This window comes from Bos mutus, unplaced genomic scaffold (genome assembly GCF_027580195.1).
Source record: "Bos mutus isolate GX-2022 unplaced genomic scaffold, NWIPB_WYAK_1.1 CTG250, whole genome shotgun sequence".
In the NCBI taxonomy this organism is placed as follows: Eukaryota; Metazoa; Chordata; class Mammalia; order Artiodactyla; family Bovidae; genus Bos; species Bos mutus.
In genome coordinates this window covers 124638-149099 of record NW_027219755.1, presented here as the reverse complement: position 1 = coordinate 149099, position 24462 = coordinate 124638, and the positions used below count along the sequence as shown (strand labels likewise).

Below are 24462 nucleotides of genomic sequence, written 5' to 3'. Positions count from 1 at the left end.
TTTCTCTTACCTGAGTGACGAGAACGAATTTCCAACACAGCTTTGCAAAAGCAGAAGAATAATGAGAACCGCCATCCCAGCAAGACAAGATATTCCTATTTCCATCCAGAGCAGGGCAGTCACTGCGATAGCCTGCAGTGGCCCCACCCACAGATAGTGCAAGAACATTGTAACCTTAGAAGAGAAACACAAAGCCTTCTTAGAACTATATAAAATCAAAACCAATAAGAACAACGTGTAGAACAATCTGTTCTAAAGAAACAGGCAGGAATCTAAACAGAAATGATATCAGTGAGTTTTATACCTCATGATGAAGCAGAAATCCAAGTGTCCCCCCCAGATGATGCTGTTCTGGGGCAGCACAGGGCCAGCCTCAGGGACGTGCCAGGGAGAACCCGACCAGTAGCACTGAAGGAAGATGTTGATTTTGTCCACAACACAGATGAGCTCAGGGCTTCCCCAAACTCTCTCTGTCCCAAAATTCAGCCCCCATCTCCATAGAAAAGCCTATATTATGGTACCTACCACACTCTCCGATATCTACTTGTGCATTTACCTTCCAGACAGGCTGTGGCCTTTCCAGTGCAGAAATTAATGCTTATTCACCTTCAAATTAAGTAGAGGCCTTACATCATGCTTAATGAATAAATAATTGAAGGAGAAGTGAAAGTGTTAGTCTCTTAGTCATGCCCAATTTGCAACTCCATGGATTGTAGCCCACCAAGCTTCTCTGTCCATGGGATTTTCCCAGGCAAGAATGCTACAGTGGATTGCCATTTCCTTCACCAGGGAATCTCCTGACCCAGAGATAGAAACCAGGCCTCCTGCATTGCAGGCAGACTCTTTACCACCTGAGCCACAAGGGAAGCCCCCAGACTTAAAGGTCAGGATCATCCAGGAAAGAGAAGTGGTCTATACAGATCTGACCAACAGCTACAACACTCTGGGTAACATGATTTATTCATAAAGTAAGTGTGAAATGGGTACGATGGGACAGCAGAGAGGAGGCTGTGTCTGACTGGGGACCACACACTTGGCATATTCCTCAAAGGCTCCCTAGGCAGCAGGCACTGTACAGGGCACACAGAAAGAACAATCCCTTCCCACCAGGCCTACATCATCCAGAGGAGGAGGAAGACAATCCCGCAACACCAACACCATGTACCAAGAAGGGCCACTCCAGGAGGACCCCTAGGAATACTAACCAAGCTGGGCAAGAACACTGCTGCCTGTCTATTACTAAGGTATGTTACAGACAATGTCAGAAAAATAAAACCCTCATCTACAGGACAACACATATTATCACATCTAAGCTGCACACAGAAAATAAGCATTGAATAAAGAGAACCCTTGTCTTATGTCCTCAACCGAACCCTGGCTGACACCAAACCCTGGCACCTGGCATCCCAATAAGCTAAATCCAGTGAGAACGATAGGGAATGGAAGAGGATCCCTCAGGCAGCTTACCTGATCAAACCTGTTCACATCGTTGGACAGCAGGTTGACTATTTGGCCTGTGGTGGTCTTCCCCATGGCTGAGCTACTCAGATGAAGTGACTGAAATGAGAGAAAGATATAGAGAATCAGATTTCTGCACTGATACCAAGTCAGTCTGAGAACATAGCAAAATGGACTGTATTTTCATGGGGTCTTGTGTGGTGTCAGGATGAGCAGTATGATGCCTGAAAGCAGGGCTCTAGGGACACTTGTTCATCCTTTGATGATTCAATGTGGCGCCAGCCCTGCCCACAAGGACAGCAAAGGGAGGAGCAGGAGACAGAAGCAAAACCCTCTACCCTGTTTCTCAGTGAACCTGGACCTGCCTGAAGGATAAAGAAATATAGATATAGACTTAGGGATCAACCAAAGCAATTTTGAGCCAAAAACTAGACAGCATATTAAAAAGCGGAGACATCACTATGCCAACAATGGTCCATATAGTCAAAGCTATGGTCTTTTCAGTGGCCTGTACAGATGTGACAGTTGGACCATAAAGAAGGCTGAGCACCAAAGAATTAATGCTTTTGAAATGTGGTGTTGGAGAAGACTCTTGAGAGTCCCTTGGATAGCTAGGAGATTCAACCACTCAATCCTAAAGAAAATCAACCCTGAATATTCACTGGAAGGACAGATACTGAAGCTAGAGCTCCAATACTTTGGCCAACTGATGCCAAGAGTTGACAAACTGGAAAAGACCCTGATGCTGGGAAAGATTGAGGGCAGGAAGAAGAGGGAACAACAGAGGATGAGATGGTTGAATGGCATCCCTGACTCAATGGACATGAGTTTGAGCAAACTCCAGGAGACACTGAAGGACAGGGAAGGGTGGTGTGCTGCAGTCCACGGGGTCACAAAGAGCTGGACAGGACTGAGTGCCTGAACAACAACAACAAGATGAGAGTGGAGAGCCTGCCTCAAGGAAAGAGATTAATACGAGGTGTGACATCATTTAAACACTTTGGTATTAATTTCCTCATTCTAAAACTAACCAGTATAATATTCAAAACACTAATCCTGTGAGGAACCTATGTTCTTAATGCCAGTCTGCTGACTTGACAAAAAGCACAGCCTATGCTGTATAATTCCTTCATTTGATAAAAGGCTCTGAAAAATTCCCTAGAGATCTGAGGAATCGGAACAGACCACCTTGAGCTGTTTCAACAGACCACCAGCTGTAGCCATCGATCCAAACAAAATGTCATGGTTCATAAAAATGTTCCATTTAGTCCTCAAGTTAAAATTGATACAGCCACAATGGAAGAGACTATGGCAGTTCCTCAAAAGACCAAACATGAAATTAACATATAGTAAAGCAATTTCACTTCTGAGAATGTATTCAAATTAAAGCATAAACTTGAACTGATTATTTGTGCACCATGTTCATAGCAGCACTATGTACAATAGTCAAAAGGTAGAAACAACTCAAATGTCCACTAACAGATGAATGGATACATACAATGTTGTATATACATGTAAAAGAATATGATTCGATCTTTAAAAAGGACTTAAATTCTGACATTTGTTCCAAGACAGATGAATCTTAAAGACAGTGTACTTACATGGCATAAATAAAATGACAAACATTGTATGATTTCACTTATATGAGGGACCTAGAGGAGTAAAATTCATAGAAAGAAGCAGTAGAAGGATAATGACTAAGAGGCAGGGACTGGGGAGTTAGGGTTTAATGAGTGCAGAGGTTCAGTATGGGAAGGAGAAAAAATTCTGGAGATGCAGAGTGGTGATGGCTGCACAAGAATGTGAATGTACTTAATGTCACCAAACGGTGCACTTAAAAACAGTTAAAATGGTAAATTTTATGTTGTGTATATTTTACCACAATTTTTTAAAATGAATGAACCAAAGCCAAAAGCAATTTTATCAAAGCTGCAGAAAGGTAAATAAATGACAAGTCATCTTATATATGATGTGTGTACTAGTCGCTCAGTCACGTTTGATTCTTTGTGACCCTATGGATTGTAGCCCTCCAGGCTCCTCTGTCCATGAAATTCCTCAAACAAGAATACTAGAGTGGGTTGCCATTTCCTTCTCCACTATATATGATACCTGTTTAAAATTACAAACTATGACTCTGAGCTTAGCAGCCATTCCATTTCCAACACCCGACCTGATTTCTTCTCAGGACCAGGCATCAGGAGGCAGGGCCTCAGCATGAACCACAGACGTTCACAGGGGCCTTTCAGAGCCGCTCGGCAGCACCAGGTTTACCCTAAAGAATCGGTCCAGCTGTGACCTGCAAGAAGGGTCTTATTTCTGCATCTCAGTAGAAATCTACATGTAAGGCTGTGCACGAGGAAATTCCCATGTTTCTGGAATTTCAGGTTATGTATACAGTTTCTGACTTTGTAAAGAAACAATTGTTTTAGGCTAATTAAGCCAGTAAATGAACACTTTGGGAGATGTTTACATTCCCATAAGCAACATACAAGGTCAGATCAGATTCCCCAAAGGAGACATTCCAAAGTGTTAGCGGGAAGAGGGAAAAAACCAGGACAGTGGCTCACTTGTGCAGCAAAGAAAGAGCTTTGTTTGACTAAACCATCATCTCAAATCTAACTTAAGGTTTTCACACTGCAGTTCTGGTGAAATTTCCTGCATACTTATGGGAGCTAAGTATGATCTGGAAAGATGAACATCTAGCTAATTTGTGGGGACATCTGAGTATTTGTCTACTAAATGGCAGAAGGTGCAAGAGAATAACAAAAATGATGAAGGCTGACAATGAAGACCCTTAACTGGAAGATATGTTACCCAAGGAGAAACTGGGCTCATGTGCCAAACACAGACAGTGAGATGCCAGGCCTCTGAGTCCACACAGTCCCGAGATTTAACAAGAGTCTGCTCAAGCAAAGATGGGAGAAGACATTCTACATTTTCCCCAGTAATGTATTTCCAAAAATAGGAGCTCTAGATAAGTAACAAATAGGAAAAGAATCAATAATTTTCATTTAAATCGCCTGGTTTTAGCTTTCATTGAGGATTTTACTCATTTGTAATAAAATTAAATATATTTACTATGTGCAATTTGATGTTTTGATGTAAATAAACATTGGGAAATGGTTACAGTAGGAAAACAAATGAACGAACCCATCATCGCACATAGTTATTCTTCTGTGTGTGTGGTGAGAACACTTAAAATCTATTCTCTCAGCAAATTTCAAGAATAAAATACAGCTAAATAAAATTTTTTTCCTAGAAAAAAACGAACAGCCCAGGGCAAAGAGATATGCAGGGTCAACTTTATATAGAGCCCTTCAGTTCTTAACACTGTGGCAATTCCCTTGTGAAAACAGCTAAAATCCTTAATTCTTTTAAACTACTTAAGACTAGGTTAAACTATAGAATAATTCCATGGCAATTCTCAACACAAAATCACTGAACACACCAAGTCAGGTCTTATTAAAAGTGCTAAAATGCATACTAAAGAAAAAGGAAATATTGAATTAAGAAAATAACTTGAATGAATAGCAACAAATTCCCACCAAAATTACTAAAAGCTGCATAAGATTTCAAGTTTCATCCCAACATTCAGCTCTATTCTTTAATACCATTATAAATAATCATAACTATAGAATATAGTGAGTGAGTCTATGTTTGGCATGGATTCCATTTATATGTTTTTTTAGTTCACACAATTATATTCAATATGATTAGATGTTTCATTTAAAAATATAATCGTTTCCTTTCTCAAATACATTTTTTGCTCCTAGATTTAATTTTATAAATCCAATCACTGAAGTTTACTTTTAAATACAACTTCAATGTAAAAGAAGGTTTTAATGAACAACAAAAGTTCTACAAATACAGCTATGAGATTTAAGTATGAAAACATTGAAAACCAATTTGATAATCAGAATCCATTACAAGCTGAGTGGATATTATGCAACAACCTGTGGATAAAAGTTATCAAAGGCAGCTCTGACCCGATCTCAACACAAAACTTTTCATTATTTACTGGTAAAGTTTGCTTAAATGACAACAACAAAATTGGCCTGATGCAAATAGCAAACCTGTCTAGGAAGGTGTAAATGATCCCAGTTACAAATTTTTAGTTTTCAGAGAACTTTCCCAAAATGCTTCTGTTGCTTGAGGGGAGGTACACACCATGGTACTAAGTGACACTCACCTTGCGGTAGATCATGTGGCACACGGCTACTCTCAGCCTCATCCCCACGCGCTGCATGTGGTAGAAGCGCAAGTGGTGCAGAACGGCCCACAGGAGCACGCAGGCGCTCAGCCCTGCCGCATAGCTGTAGGCTTCGTGCAAAGCGGCAGAATCATTGGGATCATAGTTTTCAATATAACTAACCATTTTCCCCCAAAACATGGGTTGAACTACTTTGATGCCTTCCTGAAGGAAAAAAACCTTAATTAGAAATACAAGTCATGCCAGTTTTTCTTAACACAAGCTTTACTTTTATTGTTAGCATGTTAAAAAGCCATCTTGAAAAAATGCTACATTCATGGCTAACCTAAAAGAAAAATACACAGATCCACTATCTCAGTAAGACAAGCAGACAACAGTTTTAACATAAGCCAAAATCTTACATTCAAAGACAATAAAGCCTTAGTATTGGGTTGCCCAAAAAGTTCTTTTGGTTTTTAAGTAAAAATAAACACATTTTTCATTTTCACCAAGAACTTTGTTGAACAACGTTTCAAAATTCTGTTCCACTATCTCCTGCCATTTTTCAGGCAACCTGATAATTCCATCTTCCCAAAACTTTATATCTTTTTGAGCAAAACTTTGAATCTATTTCAGGTGCCTTTTACAGTCTTCCGGGGAATTAAATCTTTTTTCCATTAAGAGAATTTTGTAAAAAACAAAATAAACAGAAACCCGAAGGAGCAGTGTCTGGTGAATATGGCAGTTGAGTCAGAACCTCCAGGTCAAGCTGTAACAGTTTTTGCCTGGTCATCAAAGAAACATGCGGTCTTACATTATCCTGATGGAAGATAATTCATTTTCTGTTGAATAATTCAACACATTTCATCAAGTGCTGCTTTAAGTTGATATAACTGGGAGAAGTACTCATTGGAATTAACTGTTTGGTTTTCTGGAAGGAGGTCATAATAGAGGACTCCTTTCAGTCCCACCATATACACACATCAACTTCTCTTGATGAAGACTGTACTTTGGTGTGGTTGGTGGTGGTTCATTTCACTTACCCAGTGATCTCTTTCATTCCACATTAGTGTACAGTATCCACTTTTCATTGCCCATCACAATTTGTTTTTAAAAAGGAGCATTTTATTAATAGTTACATTTCAGTAGAGAATTGCATGCAGAAATAACAGTCAAGAAGATTTTTCCTTTTTTCCCTCGCTTAACTTAGGTGGAAACCAAACATCAAAGTGATTAATATAACCAAGATGGTAAAATGACTTTTGATGGGTTTTTTTTTTTTTGGATATTTTGAGTATGTTGGCTATCTCCCACAGGATATAACATTGATTGTTCTCAATCAATGTCTGATGTCTAGATTTGATCTCTATCAACTTTAACTGGTCTACTCAACTGTAAAACATCATCCACCAAGAAATCTCCAACACAAACCTATTTTTTTTTTTTTTTGCTGTGTTGGGTCTTCATTGCAGTGTGCAGGCTTCTCTTGTTGGAAAGCGCCAGCATAGTTGCCCTGAGGCATGTGATATCTTAGTTCCATGACCAGAGATCAAACCCGTGACCCCTGCATTGAAAGGCAGACTCTTAACCACTGGACCAGGGAAGTCCCCAGACAGGTTTGTTTTTGATAGCTCTCTTCTGTCTGTAAAATGTTGAGGAACCCACAAGAGGAAGAGAAGGAGAAGAATCCAAAACTCAAATCACAAAGCATAACTAAAAAGCATTTTCTGCTCAACTAACTAGTGCCTGATCAGATTATTTACAGAAAGCTGACTCCATCTCTCAAAAGGATGTGACACTGAAGTCCTAAACGTCTGTCTTGTTCTACACACACATGTTCACAGGCCTTAACACCTGCCTTACCTCCCACAAGGTCATAGGAGCTTTCATCTACTCCAGAGAAGAGAAGACTCTTTATTGGAAGAATTATGAGTAAGATGACCATATCAGAGGAAGATGACCAGTTCTCAAGAACACAAAGGCTCAATGTTACATTTCTAGGAAGCCTCATCATTCACCCCTGGAGGCACTAAGAGCTTAAGAAGAGCCCCTCATAGATTGTAAAACACACTGTTGATACAGTTTACTGAGATAGAAGTCTGGAGACTTATACAGAGAAGCAAAAAGTCAAACTACACATGGCAGTCCCAGCCCAGATATGATCAAGGGAAGCCCAGTGCTGCAGGCTACAAACCTGGGGCTCTCCACCAGAAGCCCAGTGGTAACACCTGCCATCCCAAAATGCCCTAAAACTGTGATTCTCTTTGGAAATCACTGCTGTCTGTTCAGTTCAGTCTCTCAGTCATGTCCAACTCTTTGTGACCCCATGGACTACAGCTTGCCAGGCTTCCCTTTCTATCACCAACCCTTAAGCCTGCTCAAACTGATGTCGGTGATGTCATCCACCTATCTCATCCTCTGTCATCCCCTTCTCCTCCTGCCTTCAATCTTTCCCAGCATCAGGGTCTTTTCAAATGAGTCAGTTCTTCGTAACAGGTGGCCAAAATATTAGAGTTCAGCTTCAGCATCAGTCCTTCCAATGAATATTCAGGATGGATTTCCTTTAGGATAGACTGGTTGGATCTCCTTGCAGTCCAAGGGACTCTCAAGAGTCTTCTCCAACACCACAGTTCAAAAGCATCAATTCTTCAGTGCTCAGCTTTCTTTATAGTCCAACTCTCACATCCATACATAACTACTGGAAAACCACAGCTTTGACTAGATGGACCTTTGTTGGGTGTTACTCAGCTGTCTGTTACTCATCTATTTGATCCTAATATCATTTCAATTACAGGAGGAATAAGGAGTAATATCACCCATCTAAAAGAATACTAATAAATGCAAGAAATTCAGCAAAAAAGAGTGCAAAATAAAGGCAGGTCATTACTGCCTAAGTGTCTGGGTTTATCTGCTGAGAGACAGTCTTTAATAATCCAGGTGAGCAAACAGCCTCACTAAGGAGTAATGCCAGTCCATGGCCTATAGCTTCTACTCTTCTGTCTATTCTGGATACTAATCCTCAACTAGTGAGGAATAAAACAGCTGAGAAAATATTCCCTATCAAACTTGAAACTAACCAAATTAAAACGTTCTGGATAAGCAGGCACAAGATCAAAAATTGTTCCCTCAAACTCTTCATCTTTAACATCAGTCTAAGTTTGATTTGTGAATATTCTTTCCACAAACCAATTGAGAATAGAGTTATTACATCTTCATAGGAATTCTTCACAACTATGAAATCATAAAAGATTTTTAAAAGAGTCTATTATAATACAACATTTGATAAAGGTTCTACAAGAATCTGAGAGTCTCTGGGGCAGACATTTCTTGGTAGAGTCCTTGGTATTCAGCCTCCTGAAAGCACTTGACTTTGGGCCCCATTTCCTGCTTCTTAGGGGAACTTCTCACAGGATTAAGTGCTAAAATTTCCCCACTCATTATAGTTTCTCCATTACATTTCCACATGTACTTAAAAGGTTTCTTACCCAACTCCACCAATCTCTGCTTCATGAGAAAAATTAAAAAACACAGAAAATAGAAACAAGCTATATCAGACAAAAAAAAAATGCTTGAGTGAAATATATAAGCAGGAAAAATGAGCTTATGGGAAAAAATGAAGGGATAATTTATCTTCAGAAATGGGAGAACAGGTGACAAAGAGCAGAGCTGAGACAGATCCAGAGCTAAGGAGGAAAATCAGTGAATCTGGGAAAATAATAACATTAGGATGCTAAATATAACTTTACTCCTCCTGACACAGTGGTCTTCATCCTGACTGTACCTTAGCATCACCTAGGAGGGGTTAAGAGCACTCTGAGGCCTAAAGCCAAGCCTCCAGAAACTGGGTTAGGTCAACTGATTAAGGATGGACCCTGAAGTTCCCTCTGCCTGGAAGATTCTGGATGTAGAATCTCATCCCATGGAAACATCTGCTATTATCCTGCATCATCATGGCATCTGGGCCTCGAGGAGACATGAACCTGCTTTGAAGGACTTACAAGTACCACAGAAGGTTTTATGCTGAGTTCCGTGTTACATATCATACTTCTAAGAAAATTCCTTATGAACCCAAATTCTTGAGACTCCAAATATGAAATTCAGACCTTTCATTCGAAACACGGGAAAAAAATAAATGTTTATAAAATAAGTATTTACAAAATTAAAATATGAATCAAATTTTTAATGTTATATCTAATGAGGGAGAAGAATTAGTATGGAACAAGGATACCCGTCTTCTTTAAAAATAGCCTCTTCTGTTGATTTGACTTTGGAATTGTGAAAACATTATACAGAATTATAATTATAAAACAATGAAGTTTTCAAAATCAATTCATAAAATTTCAGAGTAAAATAAAACAAAAACTATATCCATCCAGTAGGTTGGCAGTTATACAATGTTGCTGCTGCTGCTAAGTCGCTTCAGTCGTGTCCGACTCTGTGTGACCCCAGAGACGGCAGCCCACCAGGTTCCTACGTCCCTGGCAATCTTCAGGCAAGAACACTGGAGTGGGTCGCCATTTCCTTCTCCAATGCATGAAAGTAAAAAAGTGAAAAGTGAAAGTGAAGTCGCTCAGTCACGTCTCACTCTTAGTGACCCCATGGACTGCAACCCATCAGGCTCCTCTGTCCATGGGATTTTCCAGGCAAGAGTACTGGAGTGGGGTGCCATTGCCTTCTCTGGCAGTTATACAATAAAGAACTGTTAAAAGTGGTTTAAAAAAAAATTGAAAACACATTCCCTGTGTGATATGCCTATCTAAGAACAATATGAACAGCAACAACAACAACAACAACAATATGCTTTCAAAAGTCACATTATGGTTAATAGTGTTGATATTATAAGATTTTTAAATGAATAATTATGTCAGTATCATTGAGAACTGGGATTCGCTGAAGTTGCTCAGTCGTGTCTGACTCTTTGTGGCCCCAGGAACTATAGCCTGCCAGACTCCTCTATCCTTGAAATTTTTCAGGCAAGAATACTGGAGTGGGTTGCCATGCCCTCCTCAAGGGCACCTTCCCAACCCAAGGATAGAACCCAGGTCTCCCACACTGCAGGGAGACTCTTTACCATCTGAGCCACCATTAGGCATGGCAGAAAAGAGAAAAGATGATGAGAGGAAAAGAGATACCAATCTAAGAGTAAAAAGATAAAGTACAAGCACTACTGCCCTGAATCTGACTTCAACTGGAAATATCCATATAAACTCAAGGTCTGTTTACTACAAAAAATGTATAATATCTTTGTCCAGTGAAAAAGCTGAGAAACAATAGCCAACTCAACAGCAGTGAACACCCCTAGTGCCCAGACCATAGTTTCTAAATACCATTTCCCATGAGAAGGAGACATGGCTGCTTGGAGAAATGGAGATTCCAGGGCTGGGCCAAATTTGTACTTAAAGATGCACAGCTTCTTTTGTGTAACCATAAATCAGAACCTTCTCATCACACCAGAAAGTGAAAAATTAGCAAAGATTTCTACAGTTTGCACAAAAGACAGGAGTCCTGGGAAGAGACCTATTCTATTCTTAATGGCAGAGGCTGTTTCACAAAGGGCTTAGAAAACTCACTGCTGTTTACAGGCCATCATGGCAGAACAAGAACTCTTAAGAAAAGTCACTTCTAGAAGCCAACTTTCCTGTACAGTAATTAAAAGTTTCACTTCTAAGCAGAATTTTGAATTTGTCACCATTATGAAAGTAATCTTTTTAATGGAGTCACCTATTTCCTTGACTTATTAAAGATAATGGATTGAGGGGGATTGGAGAATGAGTGAAATAGGTGAGGGAGATGAAGAGGCACAAATTTCCAGTTATGGGTATGTAATTTACAACATAGGAAATACAGTCAATAACACTAGAATAACTTTGTATGGTGACAGAGGGTAACTAGACTGATCAGGGTGATCATTTTATAATGTAAAAATAATATTGAATTACTATGCTATACACTAGAAACTAATATAATATTTTAAGTCAATCATCCTTCAATTTTTTAAAAAAAGTTTTCAATGAGACAGTAAAAATACAGTGTTTTTTGTTTTTTTTTTTCTTTAATGAATTGAAAAGTACCACCCTCATATATGTCTCAAGGTCTTCACTGTGGATATTACTGACACCTAATGGCTAATGCTACGCTCTCAGGAACCAGCAGGGTGCACACAGCAGGTCTGCTCTGCAGGTCCCTGTCTGCTTGGCTCAATGCCCCCTCCTCCTCTCCCTTGCTGCGTGATCCTTGGTGGTTGCTTTGAGCCCACAGTATCTCTGCCACTAGCAGCCACTCCTCAGCCTCCCGGGTTAAGCAGAAGTGAGGGACACATGGAAGAAAGGGTTGGGAAATAAATGCGAAGACCACCCAGCTCTTGGGGGAACCAGCCCTGAGTCCAGGCACAAAGCTCACTTTGGAACACAGAGGATTCTGCTTACTCCCTGCCCATCAGTTGAGCTCCCAAGTGAAGATTTACACAAATATGTGCCTTCCTATAGCCTCTACCTAAAACCGACACAACCAGCAAAAGTGGCCTTGGACAAAGGTCAGTGATTAGACAAGGCCAGCCATTTCTAAGGTTCCCACAAAGAGGACATAAACCCTGGTCACTCCTCCCCACTCAGGGTAGGGAGTGAGTGAAACCACTGAGGCTCTTCAGTTCAGTTCAGTTACTCAGTCATGTCTGACTCTTTGCAACCCCATGGACCGCAGCATGCCAGGCCTCCCTGTTCATCACCAACTCCCGGAGTTTACCCAAACCCATGTCCATTGAGTCAGTGATGCCATCCAGCCATCTCATCCTCTGTCATCCCCTTCTCCTCCTGCCCCCAATCCTTCCCAGCATTAGGGTCTTTTCCAATGAGTCAACTTCACATGAAGTGGCCAAAGTACTAGAGTTTCAGCTTCAACATCAGTCCTTCCAATGAATACCTAAGACTAATATCCTTTAGGATGGACTGGTTGGATCTTCTTGCAGTCCAAGGGACTCTCAAGAGTCTTCTCCAACACCACAGTTCAAAAGCATCAGTTCTTCGACACTCAGCTTTCTTCACCGTCCAAATCCCACATCCATACATGACTACTGGAAAAACCATAGCCTTGACTAGATGGACCTTTGTTGGCACTTCAAGGTAACCCCATTTACACACCAGCAAGTGGACACCTCATCTCTCAGAGAGAAGCCCTGATGACCTGGGGGGTGGTCTCTGTGTCTCTGGTCCAGAAAGAGTCTTTAGGATACTCCTCTCCACCCTGAGGGCCCCAAGCAGGCAGAGACCTGTTCTCCTTCTCCTCACCCAAGATCCCCATGAAAGTACACACAGGGGCCAGGCATGCTAGGAACTCGATGGCTGTTCTGTTCTAATTAGGGGTGACCTGCACATGCTCCAGGTTGAACATTAGCCTGGTACTTGCTTCTCCAAGCATTATGGGCACTCCTCAATTCTCACAGGACAGAGGTTTCACACTTTGAAATCCTAACCCTTAAAGCCTCACCCTAGACTGGTTTCACCCTGCCTCTTCCCACTGATGCTGCCAGGAGTGCCTGCGCTATGGTGGGTCACAGCACTGTCTGGGAACCATGGGTAACCCATGAGTCGTTCTGTGCACCAGAGGAATTAAAAGAGGGCAGGAGGTCAAAAGTAATGTGTCCATGTTTTAGAGAGTCCTGAGCTGAGTTTAGATATTCTGCTATCTAAAATTATCACCACTTAGGGATGGTAATGAGGGCAAGGTTAAAGGGTTCCTGGTCTATCTGAACACAGCATGATGTTGCTTCTAGCATCAACAGTCTAGTCAAATCTGGCACCCAGGCGACATGGTCACCTGAACTCTACCCTCATTTATGATCCCAAATCTGACTTCCTGCTCCAGGAAGTTCTTAGCATCCTATTTATTATCTTTAGACAATATTCAGGATGCATGTGTCTGACACTATGAATACAAAGCTCTAAAGACAAGCCTTTCTGACCCTGGATGAGCTCTCAGGCATTGAGGTGAACAGGCTCATAAGTCAGAGTACCCGAAGTGGAACCTCAATTTGTTCTTTATGCTCCGTGTGACCAGGGGCATCCTATGTAACTACTTGGACTTAGAGTCCTCTCTTCTAAAATGGGGGTAAAATGAAACCTACAACTTCATTGAGTTAGCCCAAAGAATAAGAGTGATATTACACATACCGTGCCCACAGCAGTTCCTGATACATAACGTATTTTGAGTACTTACCATTGTTCCTACTGCTGCTGCCACCACCATGAGTACTGAGTAGGAGCCCCTGTTACTGCTACTGGAACTTCTAGTACTACAGAGCATGAGCTCCCTTGAAATGACCTTGTTTTCAAGGTCCTCGACTCCCCACTTCTCTGCCATGACCACCCCACAACCAGCCCCAGGGGCTGGGGCTCTACCAACTGACACCTGACACAGGCCCCAGGCCTGGCCTTCCTGGATCCGCAGCAGGAAGTGTTACTAGGGCTGGACAACTTTGAAATAAACACTCGAGCACGCCCTTCACAAGGCACTGCAGCATCTCGGTGGCCAGAGCCCTGTCTAAGGTGGCACTCTGCCCCACACACCTGCCCCACCCTCTGGCACAATGGTCAACCCATCTTTGTCATCAACAAGAACTCCATCTCCCAGGACCACCCAGTCACCTGGGAGCTGACAGATTCTGTCTCTCCAGTTGTGTGCGTCAGACTTCACTTGCCCACCTGCCCACTGCCCGCAGTGCCCTTCAGTACAACACAGCCTTTAAATAAGAGCCATGCCACCCACCTTTAAACCACTTGGCCCCCCACCTCACCCCCAACACAATGGACTGATGACAGCTCACACCTTCTCCACCTAAAACACCCCTTTCACAGCAACTGCATCTTCCATCCCTCCTGCCCTCACACACTCACACGCCACCCGTGTCCCTAAGGCAGCACTAAGGGACCACGGAAAGCACAAGCCACCCAGGGGGGTCTGCAGCAGACCTCCAGCAGGCTCAGCCAGAACAGGGCGCTGATGGCACTGTGTCCCCAGGTGGACTGTTTCACTGGGGGATCTTGACCCAGGATGTTCAGGGTCATGGAGGTCACTGACCTCACAGCTTTCTGCCTTTGGTTTTCTCCTGCACATCCTCTCCTAGACCCTCTGCCAATGCCAGGATACTAAGACACTCCTTTCAAACACCAAACCACCTCAACAGTCAGGACTGAAACCAGCACAGATGGTGCATGGATTCTCCACGATTCATGGTGAAGCTGGAGCTCCTCCCCACAGGGGTCTCTGACCTGGATGACTTGGCCCATGGGGAGGGAGCAGCCCAGGGAATGGTGTGCTCTTGGAGCTCTGGCAGCTCCTGCCCAGATGAAGGGCCCCGGGTCCTGTTCCACTGGAATGGGAGAGGTAATGATCCCTTCTTGGGAGAGCATTTTTCAGATGTGTCCTGGGCAAGCTAACAATTGCTTGCTGAGTGACTATAAAATGTCTTAGGTTTTCAGCTCAGGTCCAAGTTTACTTCCTCCAAACCAGGAGGCAAATATTCCTTGAGGTTGTAGGATCTTCTTTTTCTCAAGGATCACTTTTAGCATTTATATCATTTACTGAGCACTAACAATGTCCTAGTATGGTATAAAATGTCAGTGCCATCCTTCCACAATACTATGTTTTAACTGGTTAAAAGAAAAATATCGCCTTAGCAAAAAGTTCATTCAAGTTTTGCCAAAAGCTGTTATGGGAAATCTGAAAGAATTTTTCTGCCAACCCAATAGTAATCCCCTGGAGAATTTGTTTTTAAGCACCTGTCCATTCTAAAAGTAAATACAACCGCTGAACTACATCCTGATTCACAGAGAAGTTTTAACTTCAGACAAGAAAGCTCTGTCCTCTCTTGTCCCCATCTCATCCATCTCAGTACTGATCTGCATACACTGAGAAGTTAATGCACAGTTAAGTAAAAACTTTTACCTCAAGAAATATAAGTAGTCCCAAAGCAAAATATAATTTCCAGTAACACTTGACGATTGTTTTCATTAAAGAAGGCTCCCGTGCGTCTTTCTGGGCTCTCAAAATTTCTCGATCCCAGTACCTGCGATGAGAAACAGAGCACAGTGAAGAAGAGCCCTGCTACAGGTAAAACAGGGGAGAGGGCAGAGCAGAAGACAAGCCTTCACTACAGGGCGCTTTGCAGCTGCCCCATAGATGCTGGCTAATGGGTCACAGGGCGCCTGAAGGATGAGCAGTGTAGACTGAAGCACCAGTAAAAGCACCAGACCAGGTTTTGAGGGAAAAGTCCCAGTCTCAGAAAACAAGTTTCTGCCAAGCTTTGCTGGACTCACAGATCATGAGCAGCTCATGGGGCAGACACCCTCCTCCAGGGGCCCCACCTCCAGGGACAGAGCTCAGCCTCCAGGGCCATAGCTTTGGGCTCCCTCCATGTCCACAGGTGCACAGGGAACATGGGCTCCCCCAGCCTCCAAAGTGGGCTAAGCCTGGGGTCAGCCTGAGGAGGTGTGTGTGCAGTGTCAGGGGAGAAGGCTCCAGAGAACACAGTGGAAGACAAAGCACACCCCCCAACACACACACTTTTAGCCCCATGTGGAAATTCTCACTGTCCCTCTCCTTCTCCCTGCTGCCTGTGCTCACCCTTGCAGCTCTTCTCCAAGGCGCTGGGAGCGATCTTCTGGAAGCACTGAGTACAAGTCATCTTGTTTTAATTTCCGTTCATAACCAATTTTAAACAAGGGGTTTAGCCACCTGTTAAAAATTAAGAGGACAATGACATATCTAAATTACACAGCTCTAATTAGAATCCTACAGTGATGGGCTTTGTTAATAATTAGACATGTATTTACACACTCACACACAGACACATACACACTCCCTAATTCTGTAGGCTGAGAGGCCCCAGAAGCAATGACACACTGGTAGCAAAGAGCATTCCAGCCCCACTTTCTGGGGGTTTTGTTTAACATACACAATTACGATTTTTTTCTTGTGGGAAGGACTTTTAAGGTCTACTCTCTTATCACCTTTCAAGTATTCAATACAGTAGGATTAACTATAGTCACCAGACTGGATATTACACCTTCATGAAAGTGAAAGTTGCTCAGTCGTGTCCAACTCTTTGCGACCCGGTCGACTATGGAGTTCATGGAATTTTCTAGGCCAGAATACTGGAATGGGTAGCCTTTCCCTTCTTCAGGGGATCTTCCCAACCCAGGGATCAAACTCGGGTCTCTCGCGTTGTAGGCGGGAATTCCATGAAATGTATAGTCCATGGGGTTGCAAAGAGTCGGACATGACAGAGGGACTTTCACTTTCACGAGGATGTAACGTGCAGTCTGGTGACTATAGTTAATCCTACTGTATAACTTATTTTACAATGGAAGTTTGTGTCTTTTGGCCCCCTTCACCCAGGTCTTGGCTTTTTAATATCCTTTTTCCCAAAAAGGAACCAAATGAAGAAATGACTGGTTCCAAGGTTGGGGCTGTGTGTGTCAGCACTGATAATTCTGGTTTTTTTTTTTTTTTTTTTAACAGCGATATAAGTGCCTGTCATGAAGCTTTGGAGACATCCATGTCAAAGACATCCATCTCCAGTGAACACATAACAGCTACACAACGAGATAAAGAGCCAGGCCACCCCACCCGTGAAGTTCCCTCTTTCAGAAAGCTCTGGTTGACCTGATAACAGACCATCTCACTGACTGCTTGCTTCTCCCTTCCCGCACTTTAATTCCCGCTCTTATTTTTTTAATTCATTAATAAAGAGTGAACCTTTAAAATCCTAGACACCCCATTCTTAACTTCAAAAAGGCAGAATCCCAAGTCCAAGCTTGCTCAGGAGCTCTCCCTCTCTCTCCACCCAGAACCTCGCTGTGTCACCCCAGAGGTGCCTTGTACCCTCCAGGGCATGTGAGTGATACACCTTGGCATTTCAAAGTTCGCTGATGGTTGGTTGTTGCTGAGATGTGTCTCACAATCCTAAGAACCACAAGGGCCAGTCCAGCCACAACACTGACTGTAAAAGGAGAATTTCTGTGGGGGCTGCTCATAGCTAGTACGAGCCCTGGTGAGCAGAGCCCCAGGCAATCCCAGCAAAAGCCTCACTGTCTACAGGACAAGATCAACAGGCAGAGAAAGTCCAAGATGGGTCTGGGACATCCTGTGCCATAAAATAAGAAAGTGCTCAAGGAATCATGAGGATGTGTAGAAGGACAGAGAAGCTTGAATGGCTCTTGCTAAACAAATCTGAGATACTTAGAGCATCAAGACAAACAAATGGCAATGAACCTTAACCCAGTAAATAATGAAAGAATCCATGAATCCGTAGTGCTTCGTAAACAGGAGAGAAATGAAAGCTCTTGCAAACAAATCCAACAAACATAAAAGGAGTAATCAGTTATTTTAAGCTATGTACATAACTGAAAATGTACTGTACTGAATAATTTTCAAGTGTAAGATATTTTTTATCTTTACATTAGGAAAAGCCCTTGGGAAATTGTTTTGTGAGTCAATCTGTAAAATATGTGTCCCAAGACATGTCTATTCTAGACAGATGCTTAGTCCCATGTGCAAATCAAGTGCTGGTCCAAAAGACTGCTGAAATTTTATATGCTTACTGATATTTTACACTTTTTTATCCTGCATGTCCCATAAAGTTATAAGTCTGGACAATAAAAATGTTTAACAATTCAAAAAAAATTAAAAAAGAACAATCAAGTCAAGAAAATCATCAATGGAAATTAAAAACTGGCTGAAAGTTTGAAGCAAAAGATGATATTTACATAATCTCAACTTATCACTCTGCAAGTATTTATTATAAAGGGAAAAAACCAGTAACTGTACAGATGATCTCACCAAAAAAACCTATTCAGATTGATTATGCATTATTTAAATGATAATAGTTAGAATGCAGAGACGGCCCATAGGTAAACACCATTTTACTGATTTTGCCAGGGTAAGGAAATTTCCAAGGCCAGACCATAATAACCCATGGATAGAGATCAAACCAGTCAGTCCTAAAGGAAATCAACCCTGAATATTCATTGGAAGGCCTGATCTGAAGTTCCAATACTTTGGCCAACCTGGTGCAAACAGCTGACTGATTGGAAAAGACCCAGATGCTGGGAAAGATTGAAGGCAAAAGGAGAAGAGGAGAGCAGAAGATGAGATGGTTAGATGACATCACCAACTCAATGGACATGAACTTGAGCAAACTATGGGAAAGAGTAAAGGACAAGGAAGCCTCGTGTGCTGGTCCATGGGGTCGCTGAGTCAGACACAGCTGAATGACTGAATAATAGCAACAACAGAGATTACGTTTCTTCTCTCCTGTTATTCCCAGGACAACACAGGTACAGATGCTTAAGAACTATTTGTTGAAGTATGAATATCCATGACTCATTAAAGAAGCGATAAGATAGACTGAACTTCAGATTTTGCTAATCAGGGTAACTTGGCACCCCTAAAGAACCCCAGTCCAGGAGTCAGAAGACTGGACTCTAGTCTCAGCAGTGGTGCTGAGCACCCAGGGCCTCAGCTGTCCTGTGCTCCACATCTCCACTCCAGTTCAGCAGCTCCATGACCTTTAACATCTCTAGGTCTCAGTTTCCTTCCAAAACAACAGTGTACATCTAGGAGCTTAACCACTAAGCACGTTTGAAACATGTTAGGTGATTTATTCCACACTTGTCCCCTACAGAAAATGCTCAGGGAATTAGCACTGGGACTTACCGAGATGATGACACCCTGCCCCCAAAGTAAAAGTATTAGTCACTCAGTTGTGTCTGACTCTTTGGGACCCCATGGTCTGTCCACAGAATTCTCTAGGCAAGAATACTGGAGTGGGTAGCCATTCCCTTCTCCAGGGGATCCTTCTGACCCAGGGATTAAACCAGGTTCTCCTGCATTCCAGGCAGATTTTTTTACCTTTATCTGAGCCACAGGGGAAGCCCACAAAAGATTCTCTTTAAAATTCTGCTTGAAGAGGAAAAGATACTCAACATCAAAATATCTTTGGATCCAGATTCCTTCCCAACTTTTGATGGGAAAGTTTAACATTTATTTAGAGCATTATCTAATGTGCAAAACATGGCATTTATTTTTTAATTAAACTTTTTATTTTGTATAGGAGCATATCCAATGGCCAACATGATAGTTTCAGGAGGACAGCAAAGGGACTGAGCCGTACATACACATGTATCATTCTCCCTCAAACCCCTCTCCCATTCAGGCTGCCACATAACATTGAGCAGTTCCCTGTGCTATACAGTAGGCCCTTGTTGGTTATCCATCCTAAATACAGCGGTATATACATGTCCCTACTAAACTCCCTAACTATCCCTTTCCCCCTTCACTCTCCCTGGCAACCATAAGTTCGTTCTCTAAAGTCTGAGAGTCTGTTTCTGTCAAAATGTGGTATTTAATTAAAATGTATAATTAGGATGTGATGCACATCTATGACCATATATTTTGGTGCATCTTTCCTTTTTCCAAATTCCCAGAAGTAGAATAATTAGTGAAGGGCTGAATTCTTTTCCATTAGGTTCAGACCAATCTGCCCTCTTAACAGTTGTTTGTGAGCTTATTTCATTGTCACCTTTGAGTACCTTTCACTTTTCACTTTCACTTTTCACTTTCATGCATTGGAGAAGGAAATGGCAACCCACTCCAGTGTTCTTGCCTGGAGAATCCCAGGGATGGGGGAGCCTGGTGGGCTGTTGTCTCTGGGGTTGCACAGAGTTGGACACAACTGAAGCAACTTAGCAGTAGCAGCAGTTTGAGTACCTGAATTACAGTTTTTCTGGGCCTAAAGTTAAAAATAATTCAGAGAGTTTTAATTTGAATTTATTTGACTTATGCGTGCTTAGTCATTCAGTCCTGTTCCACTCTTTGCAAACCCATGGACTGTAGCTTGTCAGACTCCTCTGTCCATGGGGTTTTCCAGGAAAAAATACAAGAGTGGGTTGCCATTTGATTCATAAAGATGGAACACTTATGTCTCTTGATCATTTGTCTTTCTTCAAATGTCTATTAATATATTTTCTATAGAGTATTTATATTTTTGAAATAACTTGTAGTAGTGCATATAATACTTTTTCAGATTTTCATTTGTTCTTTAGAGGTTTTAAATTATATATCATTAAATAAAATCACGCTTTTCTTTTTCATTTCTCCTGCTGCTTTTGTAGTATGTCTTCTGTAGTATATCCTTACATCATCTAAATCTCTGTGTTTATTATAGCTTTTTTCTTATTTTATTTCTAACAGTAAAGGCAGCTAGAATTTTTCCTTTTTTTTTTTTTTTTTTTAGTTTTTGATATAGGATAGGCCCCATTTTTTCTTAAAACAGTCCATTCTCCCATTATGGTTTACTGAATTTTTCTTATTCCTCACTATTGGAAATAAGAAGCACAGTTAATGAAGCGTGTCCAGCTGGGGACTGGATTGTCTAATTCCTTGAGACTCTGTCCTCACTGCAGCCTCTGGGGTGAGCTCTGTATTTCTCTCCAGCCTCGTCCCAGAGGCCAGCAGGTTGGGGGTGAGTGCAGGACCTGTCCCCAGTGATGAGGCTGGGGCAGGGTCTTGGACTAGATGCACTTGGCCCATCAGGAAGCTGTTAAATCCTTGCTCCCCTGACACTGGCCACATCTCAGTGAACTGTCCCCTTGCAAAGGGAGTGTGGATGTGAAAACTGTCTGGTATCAAGACAGACTCCTGGAGACACTTTTCAGAGAAGCTGATGACATGAGGGGGGATGTGAACTGGCCGAGTGCTGAGATGATTTAGGGAGGTTGGTCCTGCTAGGCCCTCAGTAACTATCGATTGTGAATAGATAGAAATGTTTAATTTCAAACTATGATTCTTTGCACCATTTTCAGAATACCATCTGTTATTGTTCATTAACAGTCAGAAATCCACATGTTGTAGATGGAGGCTGGGTGAGCTCTCCAGGGCTCTTTCTCTGACCTTGACCTGTTCCCAATGAATGTTTAGCTTGATGAGTTTTGGTAATTTTATACAATAACCAGAGCCTCAAGCAAGAAATAGAACATCCCAAAGGTACAGTCAAATTTACTGATATGTCCTTACAACAAAACAAACTGCCTAACAAATTTAAATTTATCTTATGTAGTTTACTCTTGATTTTTTTGGTCTTTGTTGTTCTGCACCTGATCAGCCTGAGACTAGTATCCTTTCAGAGGTATCAAGTGAATAATTTTCTGCCCAGAGTCTTCCATGGGTCCCCCAGTGTGTTGATTCCCTACCGTCTGTTGACCTGAAACAAACAGACTGTCAGATATTTCTTCAGCAAAGATGGGCTTATTCAGAATCAGCAGAGGATGGCAGTTTGAGGTCTGCATTTGTGCAGAGCCAAGTGTAAGTCCCCAAAGTGCCAGGGCTGGAGAGCACTTTTACAGAGGGGAAGAGGAGGTTGGGAGGGCTCCTACAGAGTCCATGGGTTTTCATTGCCTGTGTCCTTGCCAGGAAAGGAGAGGAGTCTCTCTTCTTCCTGTTGGGGGCTGCTGTTGTTGTAACCTCATCTATCAAAGTTATCAGAGGCTTTCTACTGGGAACCACATGGGATTTGCACTCTGTGGTGGTGATGACTGCTCTTTGTCTGGGGGGACTTTGCCCTGTTCAGAGCATCACTGACCCTCTCAGCATCCCAGGGAGGTGTTCTCTCCAGGTCTTCTCCGTACTTTCCTGAGGCCATACTGAGAGGTTATCTGGCTGGTTCACAGTCATATAACCAGGAAATGGCAAAATCTAGACTCTAACACAGGAACACTTCCAAATGAGGCACATCAGGTACCATTTTTGTTTTGTATTAAGCTTTTTAAAACTGTGGAAAATGGACACAATATAAAATTTACCATATTGACAATTTTTCAAGCACATGGTTCATTATTGGTAACTATCTTCACATTACTGTGCAACCAGTTTCCAGAACTCTCTTCATCCTGTACCGGTGTGCCATCAAACACTAACTCTACTTCCCTTACCCCCAGCCCTTGGCAACAACAAGGTGATGTTCTCTTTGAATTTGACTGCTCTGAGGACTTCATGTAAATCAAATTATAAAATGTTTGTCCTTTGTGATACACATTTTACAACCCTGCCATCAGTGTGCAGGGTTCCAGTTTCTCCACATCCTTGCCAACACTATTGTTTCTTCCTTTTTTTCCCCATGTGTGAGTTGGTGTCTCATTGTGGTGCATAACTAACACAACATGGTTAAGCAACTTACTCCAATAAAAATCAAGTCTAAAAAATCATGAACTATAATTTTAATTAAAAAAAAAAATTTGTGCATGTGTAGATATTCTAGGGGAAAGACTGAGAAATAACCAAAATATCAGCAGGTAGACCTGGCTAATAAAAACAAATCCTTATTCCTTTCTTCTTGTATGTGCTCAGTTATGTCCAACTCTTTGCGACTCTATGGACTGTAGCCCACTAGGCTCCTCAGTCCATGGGATTCTCTATGCAACAATAATGGTGTGGGTTGCCATTTTTTACACAGGGGTATCTTTCTAACCCAAGAATCAAACCTGCCTCTCTTGTGTCTCCTGCACTGGCAGGTAGATTCTTTACCTCTGTGCAACCTATCTGGGAGGCCCTTCTTCTTCTATAGTTTTAAGTTTTTTATAGAAATAGAAAATATATATATATATTATATATTTACTAAAATTCACAATTCAGTTCAGTTCAGTCGCTCAGTCATGTCCGACTCTTTGCGACCCAATGAATCGCAGCATGCCAGGCCTCCCTGTCCATCACCAACTCCTGGAGTTCACTCAGACTCATGTCCATTGAGTCAGTGACACCATCCAGCCATCTCATCCTCTGTCATCCCCTTCTCCTCCTGCCACCAATCCCTCCCAGCATCAGTCTTTTCCAATGAGTCAACCCTTCGCATAAGGTGGCCAAAGTACTGGAGTTTCAGCTTTAGCATCATTCCTTCCAAAGAAATCCCAGGGCTGATCTCCTTCAGAATGGACTGGTTGGATCTCCTTGCAGTCCAAGGGACTCTCAAGAGTCTTCTCCAACACCACAGTTCAGAAGCACCAATTCTTTGGCACTTAGCCTTCTTCACAGTCCAACTCTCACATCCATACATTACCACAGGGAAAACCATAGCCTTGACTAGATGGACCTTTGTTGGCAAAGTAATGTCTCTGCTTTTGAATATGCTATCTAGGTTGGTCATAACTTTCCTTCCAAGGAGTAAGCGTCTTTTAATTTCATGGCTGCAGTCACCATCTAAAGTGATTTTGGAGCCCAGAAAAAGAAAGTCTGACACTGTTTCCACTGTTTCCCCATCTATTTCCCATGAAGTGATGGGACTGGATGCCATGATCTTTGTTTTCTGAATGTTGAGCTTTAAGCCAATGTTTTCACTCTCCACTTTCACTTTCATCAAGAGGCGTTTTAGTTCCTCTTCACTTTCTGCCATAAGGGTGGTGTCATCTGCATATCTGAGGTTATTGATATTTCTCCCAGCAATCTTGATTCCAGCTTGTGTTTCTTCCAGCCCAGCATTTCTCATGATGTACTCTGCATATAAGTTAAATAAGCAGGGTGACAATATACAGCCTTGACGTACTCCTTTTCCTATTTGGAGCCAGTCTGTTGTTCCATGTCCAATTCTAACTGTTGCTTCCTGACCTGCATACAGATTTCTCAAGAGGCAGGTCAGGTGGTCTGGTATCCCCATCTCTTTCAGAATTTCCCACAGTTTATTGTGATCCACACAGTCAAAGGCTTTGGCATAGTCAACAAAGCAGAAATAGATGTTTTTCTGGAACTCTCTTCCTTTTTCCATGATCCACAAT

General features: G+C 42.1%; 1 protein-coding gene across 1 annotated transcript in view; it reads right to left on the bottom strand.

Annotated features, from left to right (window-relative positions):
- Window positions 1-24462, bottom strand: part of LOC102282868 (ATP-binding cassette sub-family C member 4-like) — a 150287-nt gene that overhangs the window by 122628 nt on the left and 3197 nt on the right. The window contains 5 exon segments of the mRNA XM_070366902.1: window positions 11-174; window positions 1468-1557; window positions 5648-5872; window positions 15587-15707; window positions 16265-16375. Coding sequence (XP_070223003.1) covers window positions 11-174; window positions 1468-1557; window positions 5648-5872; window positions 15587-15707; window positions 16265-16375 — 711 coding nt within the window.